At 34.5% G+C, this 8970-nt stretch overlaps 1 protein-coding gene across 3 annotated transcripts in view; it reads right to left on the bottom strand.

Moving 5' to 3' along the window:
- Nucleotides 1–8970, bottom strand: part of galene (potassium two pore domain channel subfamily K member galene) — a 38340-nt gene that overhangs the window by 29097 nt on the left and 273 nt on the right. For 2 of the 3 annotated variants that reach the window (XM_076119239.1, XM_076119241.1), the window contains exons 1-4: nt 7511–7932; nt 5624–5752; nt 2454–2573; nt 95–221 (exon numbers count right to left, since the gene is read on the bottom strand). In XM_076119239.1, the coding sequence (XP_075975354.1) occupies nt 95–221; nt 2454–2573; nt 5624–5752; nt 7511–7579 (445 nt within the window). In that variant the 5' untranslated portion in view covers nt 7580–7932. Of the gene's footprint in view, nt 1–94; nt 222–2453; nt 2574–5623; nt 5753–7510; nt 7933–8970 lie in introns of those variants that run through there. The other variant, XM_076119240.1, reaches the window with a different exon arrangement.

Below are 8970 nucleotides of genomic sequence, written 5' to 3'. Positions count from 1 at the left end.
ACACATAGTTTTATATGGTTATTTTTTGGACTTGTATCCGAGAAATAATCACTTCAGCTAGATAAAGGGACATGCGTATTAACACTGCACTTACCAATAGTAGTGATGACGATGATGGAGTAGAACAGTGCGCCGGTGAAGGTCCACTGGATGGAGTCTGTACTCTCGTTGCCGTCCCATCCACGGACCTTCATCTCAAGCAAGATCGCGTTCTCGAAATCCTGGGAAAAGTTATCTCATTATATATTTTATCCCACTAGTATCCCACTGCTGGGCTAGGGTCTCCTCCCGGAATTAAAGAGAGGTTAGGTCTTAAGTGCTTATTGCTAGCTGAGTGCGGATGTGGAACTTCTGCAATAAGAACTAATTTTGTAGCAGGCTAGGTTTCACCCCATGTATGACGTTAGAAAAAGTAAATATTAAAGGAATACTTAAAGATATTGCTCTTTAATTTTTAATAAGTTGATATTAAAGCTCGATTCAGATAATAAAAGCAGCCAGCCAGAAAATGATTATTTATGCTTACTACATACAAATATAGTTTTAAACTAAAGCTTGTAACTGTAGATGTGGCAGGTGTTTGCATACTGAGAAAATAATCATCTTAAGGAACCCACGCGACGATAAAAGCTATATTATTACACGTAACAACAGAACAATTAAACTATTTTAACAATGAAAAGTAAACAAATAAACATCGTTTTTTTTTTGTAATTTTAAAAATAAAGGACATGATAAATGGTGAAACACCTACAAGAATAAGAAGAGCAAATTATTGAGGTGAGAGAATAGACACACTATTATACACTTGCTGAGAATTTGAGATTTATTATATAATAAACAAACGGCACAGAATTATGTAGGTGAATCTAGTGCAAGTGGGTTTAAGGAAAATTGGGACTATGGTATTTTAACAACGATCTCAATAAATCGGCGAGTATTTGTAAAGAGTAAAAAGATAATGTGTGTATCAAATAAATATAATAACTATCTCCAAAAAAAATATTTTTATAAAAATACAAGAGAAAAAGCGAGATTCTGCTTGCAAAAAAATGGTAGGTAATGTAAAGTATCCCATGTTCGAACACGGTCTCAGACTGCATATAACGGACAAATGGTTAGGGGCTCGAAAACTTATGTAGATTTTTACTAAGCTCTATGTTTCACAACAATAATAAGAATATTTCGTAATATTCAGCGGAAACATTAATTATCACGGATATCATCAATTCTAAATCACTCACAAATCGTATTTCTATTGGGTTAACGTGTATAAATATAGGCCTATAAATAAATCGTTCTCTATTTTAAGTTCTGCGGCTGTGTGACGTCACAACTCAGGTGCGAGAACCTACGGGACATCAACTCTTATAAGCCGAGAGTAGGTACTGCGATAATATTGTAAAAGTTATGACTAAAATATTAAATTACGTGGTGTAGCTTTATCCTTATTTCTTTAGTTGACATTTGATTTATGTAGCCCTATTTTCAACATTCGTTTCTATTGAGTTAGGAAAAGTTTGAAATTTTAAAAGACTTGCAGAAAACAGTTCTTTCGATATATACCACGGATGCTGATACAATATGCTTATAGCTGCTCGGTAGTCATTCATGGTGTCTTCGAAGACGGCACACATTGTGGTAGCCTGTCTAGTGTCATTATCTTTCAGATTTGAAAAGAAAGCAGGCACTTTTAAAAGATTCTAAGAATTATGACAACTGTCTCATCCTTTGATGTAACTATCTATATCTTTCATACCAAAGAGAACATGAAAATGAAATATTGGAAATCATTATTTAGCTCTCAGATCAATTTCAATCAAAAACATAACTCAGCTGCGTCTTATATACGTAAATTTTATTACGAGTAGCTTTCTATAAAATGTTGAACAGTTAAAATGAACTATAAGCAATCGTTTGATTTGTTCATTTATTTAGCGCAGTGATTAATATTTTGGCTGAAACACAAATATATCAGAGAATGTCACATAAATTGTGTATCTAGGCTAACTCTAACCAGAATGCGTGAGAATACGTAATAAGACGGAGCTTACGATATGTATAAGAAACAAATCAGAACTTGCTAAATTTGTTTGAAAATAACCTTATTAACATCGAAAGAATAGATCATTTGTTCTCACTAATTTCATGCAGGTAAAAAAATTGTTTGTTTGGGAACGGTAATCTACGAAACTACTGTTCTATTTTGAAAATATTTCTTCAGGCTTTCCTTCTACGCTCAGCTTGCGTAGATCCCCAATTTTAACAGCTAACGGCTGATGAAAAAAAAATAAAAAGCCTATGTTAGATTCTATGTGGAACTATTCCCATGATGAATTTCACAAAAAGTTCATAACCTATCTTATAAGTTTTGAATTTATAATATTGAATATGGATTGGACTTAGATGGAAGATTGAAGTTTGGATGTATGTATATTAGGTGGTAAGCCTACCTTGAGCATGTCGACGACCTCGCAGGTCCAGTTGGTCTGGTTGAGCAGCGGCACCGTCCTCGTCATCGTCCAGATGCTCTGCGTCGTGTTGCTGCGGATCTGAGATATGTTCATCTTCACCTGCATGATAATACGTACATACATTATAGATATTGTATTACCTCTACATTGTACCTTTCCTTAACTTTAATTAGATGTTGGATGAAGCTTTACTATTTATTAGTCATAACTTTTAAACTCTCGCGTTGCATGTTTAATGTATAATAGAATACGGGAATTAAGGCGAACACGCATTTTACCTTAAAATGCCTAACGTTACGGCGCAGGTTGCACTCGCGGTGGTCACAGGCTGACACCAGTCAGCCTGCGACCACGGCGCGTTAATTCCCGTATTCTATTATACATTATTTATTAGTCTTTGGAATTCGTTGTAGGGAAATGGAGTAATGATACGAAAAGCATAATACTAAATAAAATTATGCGTATTATATAAATCCAATGAAAAGCTAAAGCTCACTAATAATTATGATGGTGACGATGACATTCGCAAATTGCCTTCAAAAGAAAAATCTAAAACATAAATGTGTAAATAATAAAGGTATCTCATATATAATGTATGTATATCTTAGAAAGTGAAGTAAATCAACAAGACCAAGCCCGACTCAATCCGTAACTCTGGATAGAGTCGGGCTGTCTTCAACGTACCTACACACTGACGCGCACGGGCACGAACGTGTTTATAAACACGCCAATTACACGCGCGGTACACTATGTAAATAATATGGACAATATCTGCCAATGCTATGATAAATTATTTTCTATTTTATTATATTAATACTTATTTATTGGCTATGTAGATATTTTTTCTTTAGACTGTAGGATAAGTGACTTCTTTTAATCTGAGAGCAATTGTAGCGACGACACTGGATGCACACATGGAGCGAGATATTGAATTTTTTTTGTAAAGCTTGGTGATGACATCTCCGTTCATCAATTTCATTTCTTAAATATAAAAATATTTTCAGTGTACGAGTAAAATTTCATAGAACTCAAAGTAGGTTTTATAATTATAACCAATGAACGCATTTTAATGGGACATACATATAAATGCAAGTAATGAAAATACACACTAATTTTGTTGATTGATATGTAATTCAAAGCTATGAAGACGAATCTCTACCTTGCTAGGTATGTGAAAGCCCAAAAATAACAAAGCAAATTACCCCCGGTTTCTGAGGTTCATTTAGCGGTAGTTTACCTATTCTATAGCGTTTTAGCTCATATAAACATGACAATTTGAATAGATATACTACCGGTAAATGTACCTCAGAAACCGGACCTTAGCCAATTTCATGTTTTTGCTAATGTGCTTTCAACATAAACAATTCTCAACTATGTAGTGAATATAACTCTAATTCGTGATGTGTTTGAGAGCGCGTGGCTCGCGTTATTCTGGTGCGGGTTTACGAGGTATTCGCACTGCTCACCGCGTGACGTCAAACTGATGGTTAAACTATATCGTGGACTAGATCATGACGTGCAGTTTGTAACAGTGAGATGTAGGTGAATGTGTTACACTAGACCTATGTGGGTGATCAAATGGATCTTTACTTTTAATAGACTTTACATTTTTGAAATTGCTTTTTACTCTCTTGTCTACCATTCTTGACAAAATTTCGGAATCAACTGTTTGCTATAAACCCGAGACCACAGCCTGGCAGTACCTACACACTACAGACCGCGCCATAAAGGCAGTTTTTAAACTGTCCAACTAGCACGATTCTCTTCAGCCGGTACAATCGAGTATCGAGAGTTTGACATTTAAAATGTACTGCAGAAATAGTTCCAATGACGCCCCTTAGAGGCGCTGATGACATTTTCATACAAACTTTCTCGACAGCTAGCAGGTTGTCAATAGTCGATAGTGGTTTAGAATCGTGCCCAGATAAACATTTATTATCATCCATGGAGTGTCAAAATATTTTCGCGTTGTTTAATTTAACGTTTAAAATTTACTGAAAATACGTCAATCTGTGAGAATCAAATGAAAAGTGGTTGTATATTTGTAGAGGCGACGTGAACCGATACAAAACACTTGTAGTTATTTATTGCCCTGTGTTCGTATTTATACGAGCTTGTCGTGTTCGACGCAACGATGTTGCTCTACCGTAGAGAATGTAGAGATGTGTAGGGACTTGCGGATATATTCACAAAATGTAAAAATAAAATTGAAAGCAAATAAACATAGCTCTGTATGAAAGGTTTTTAACGGCTTTGATTGCAAATCCGTATTAGTGAATACGGATAGATTTTATATTAATTGTAAAACTATGCCTTTTTATTCACTACGGTCCCACTGCTAGGCAAGAATTTCTTCGCAGAATTGATGGAGGGGTTTAGAGACGCTTAGAGAAAAAAATGTTTTTTCAGGATCTCTAATATTTTTCCCCAAATTCGGTTACGTTTGTTGAATATTGAGTAATTTTTGTTCGGATAAAAAAACATTGGTTTCGAATACGGATTTTAAATTATTTCAGAGTTCCGCCAGTTTCGGATAGCTCTATAACATCCGTGGTGAACAGTTTACATACGAGTAGAGTCGGTCGTTAATCAGCGCGCTGCGTGTTTGAGTGGCGACTCTACCGGCGCTACTAGCGGCCACTGGCGCTACTAGCGTGACTGGTGACGTCACACTGAGCTTTGATTACAAGATTTATACACAACAATATGTCGTGATCTCAGAATTGGATCTGTGTTTTTAAAACGTGATTTATGCTTGCATTGTTTGTAGACTTTAATTGGGAGTGACGATTAAAAATACTGAAGCTTACTGATTTATTTATGAGGTTACTCTAGATATTGTAGTTCTAAAAACCCTAGGGAAAACTCTATATTTATTATACAAAAAGTATTACAATTTACGTAGATCGAGCTTTCTCTTGTCAATTAATTGGTGTTATGATGTCTATAAATTATTCAATTAAGAATTCTAGTCTTAGCTAGCTTTTAATAGGATAGGTCTTTTGATAGCTAGCTAGGTCTAATAGAAAATAAACTTAACCTAAATTTACTCATAATTTAACAGGTGAAATGCTTTAATTGCTTTCATCTAAGAATATAAAAAAAATATTTGTATTTTAATTTAAAATGAATGAAAAAGAATGGCATACCTCTCTCTCATGCTGCGCCTCAAGTCGCTCGAAGGTGACGGCTCCGAGGATGCAGTACGCCACCACCAGGCTGATCATCACAAAGTGAGAGAACACCACCGAGCACAGCTTCCATGTGTAGTATAGTACCTGTGATAGAGGAAAACAGTTTAAACCTCTATTACGAATGAATTATATAGAGCACAATATAATTACCATCAGGGAAAGAAACGCGTAAATGGAATTCGCTCATTTTATAAGAGAGCGGAAATAACTGAAAAACCTTAATTTAAGTTTTTGATTTTCTGATATTTAAAAAAAGAAAATATTTCTAAATTGTACACATTAGACAATAGAAGGCCTTATCGTACAGAGGCAATTTCTTCCAGGCATCCCTTGAATGGAGGGATATTGATACAAAAAAATAACAGAGGTCAGGTTACAGTACTGTCATATACCAAATAATAGTAAACATTTGCATAGATTAGGTGTATTTTCATACTATACTTATGTATGTCAATTTATATATACACCTCTAATTGACAAAATGTTGAACTTATATGTCGCCGCGAATCATATCTTTGGATGGAAAAACCTTGATTAACGGTAGAATAATATTATATGTCTGGTAAAATTTTAATGGACACAAAAGCTCCGAGCCCTAAAAACCTACAAATCTTATAAGAAGCCTATATACCATACGTTTGCTATTTCATTCCTAGCTCTCCATTTAATCAGTGTAGTAATGACATAGTGTTGTCATCGAGTGCTCAGTACGATGCGCTAGTGGCATGAATAGTGATGTGCCGTTGAGTTACAGCTTCATCTAACAACTGGCAGTGCGGAGATGTCTGTCAGTAACTCCGACGTACATGTATCACGGGTGAGCGTTTGGATTCTAACAGTGGAAATAATTTAGCTGTATGTTGTATTTTATGGAAATAAAGTTATCTTCTTTATGGAGAGAGTAACAGTCAGACCCTAAGGTCATCAGGTCTTTAAAAACTTTGGAACTGGATATAAATGGATACCAACATAATAAAAAACATTTTTTTTTTTTATAATGGAACTTGTAGCAGTGATTTTGATTTACTTAACATAATATTTGGCCTATAGCAATGTTCTGTCTATTAAAATTCTATATTTTAGATGATTATTACAGGATTGCTATAATATTTTTGTAAGGGTTCTTGCTGGGAAATTTCTTTCTTTAGATTTTTTTTAGGATTTGTGCGCATTGCTAATATACGCAAGTGTGTTAACAATCAGTTATTTGATAAAATTTATTGGTTCCTATAAATTAAGATAATCTATAGTTGTCTGTATTAATTATAGCTGCAGATGTTTATTTATATGTGGAGTTATTGCGGAATGAGAAACTATTTATTAGCAAGTTTCATATTAATTGGGATCCTAATAGAAGGATTTAGGTAAATAATTGTATTTATGTGCTGTTAACTGTTCAAATGAGTAAGAGATAGACAGCGTAAACTAAAGAACACAACTTGCTCTGTTATTTGACGAAACTATAAAAGGATCATTCAATAAATGTATGACAGACTTTTAATATTGTCAACATCAAAAGATCTCGAATAAATTTTTTGGTGAAAATCATTAACTATTCTTAGTTTTTTAGATTGTCAAAATATTGAACCTCTATCACTTACTAGGCTTCCGATTATTTAATATAGCTGACCCGCGCAACTTCGCTTGCGTCATATAAGAGAGAATGGGTCATCATTTTCCCCGTTTTTGTAACATTTTTCGTTGCTACTCCGCTCCTATTGGTCGTAGCGTGATGAAATATCTAACACTGAAAGAATTTTTCAAATCGGACCAGTAGTTCCTGAGATTAGCGCGTTCAAACAAACAAACAAGTATAGATGATGTTATAACATTCATACTTACTTTAGCACACTTACTCGGCGGCGGCGGAGGATACTCCCCGCGCTCACCTCGCTCCTCCCTCCTAGACATGGTGATCACCTGTCCTTATCACTTTAATCTACACTCTATCACCCCTACCACTATCACTATCACGTCCTCATCACTTCCATGTTAACTATCACTAATTTCACATCACCAACACTAGTTATTAATGAACACATCGATTTAATTTGATAATCAATCACTGACACATAAATAACCCATCCTTTATAACACAATTACTCATAAAAATACAAGCAAAATTAAATTTTTGTTATTGTTAACTTTTGTATTATTAAACGGCATTCATCTATACATTGTATTTTATAGATATTTTAATATATAAATGTAAATATTCCCATATTTCTATGGTATATTGTTCGTGCAGTGGGTGGCGCGCGCGCCGGTGGCCGACTGTGGATAAATCGGGACGAATCCGCGATCCCGCGCTTTTACGATCAAAACCACCGGGTTATTTGGGTCGTTATGTATTCAACCATTCACCATACTGCCACGTACTGCGGCACTGTGGACTACGTAACGTGTGCTCCAGAAAAATATATTGAATGATACTCGTACGGTATTACATGAAAATGTGGAAAATTATGAAAACGCCACCACTTTCGAATTGGTGCTCGAAAAGTTGATGAGCGATTAGATTTTTTTTGTAAGAGTTTGATAGATAACAGAATAAAAATAGAGACGGTATACCTACTTCGAGATTGGGTGGAGAATAGTGAAAATTACTTTTACGCTGTTTTCCATCCGGGAATCGACCCAATCCCTTAGGTCTTTAAAAACTTTGTTACTGGATAAATGGATACCATAATAAAAGTACTTGTAAAAGTGATTTTAAATTACTTTACATAATATTTTGCCTTTAGCAATATTCTGTCTAAAATGCTAAAATTCAATATTTTACGTGATTATTACAGGATTGCTATGATATTTTTGTAAGGAGTTCTTGCTGGCTAATTTCTTTCGGTATTTTTTTTAGGATTTGTGTGCATTGCTAATATACGCAAGTGTGTTAACAATCAGTTATTTCCTAAAATTGATTGATTCCTATAAATTTAGAAAATCTATAGTTGTGTGTATTAATTTTAGCCGCAGATGTTTATTTATATGTGGAGTTATTGCGGAATGAGAAATGATTAGCGAGTTTCATATTAATTTGGATCCGAATAGGTAGATTTACGTAAATAATTGTATTTATGTGATGTTAACTGGTCAAATGAGTAAAAGACAGCGTAAACTAAAGAACTCAACTTGCTCTATTATTTGACGGAACTATAAAAGGATCATTCAATGAATGTATGACAGACTTTTAGTATTAACGACTGGACAACATCAACAGATCTCGAATACATTTTTTTGTGAAAATCATTTACTATTCTTTATTTTTTAGATTAACAAAATATTGAACATAACCCCGATCACTT

The sequence above is a fragment of the Anticarsia gemmatalis genome, chromosome 10 (assembly GCF_050436995.1).
Source record: "Anticarsia gemmatalis isolate Benzon Research Colony breed Stoneville strain chromosome 10, ilAntGemm2 primary, whole genome shotgun sequence".
Classification (NCBI taxonomy): Eukaryota; Metazoa; Arthropoda; class Insecta; order Lepidoptera; family Erebidae; genus Anticarsia; species Anticarsia gemmatalis.
This window is presented reverse-complemented; position numbering and strand designations above follow the sequence as displayed.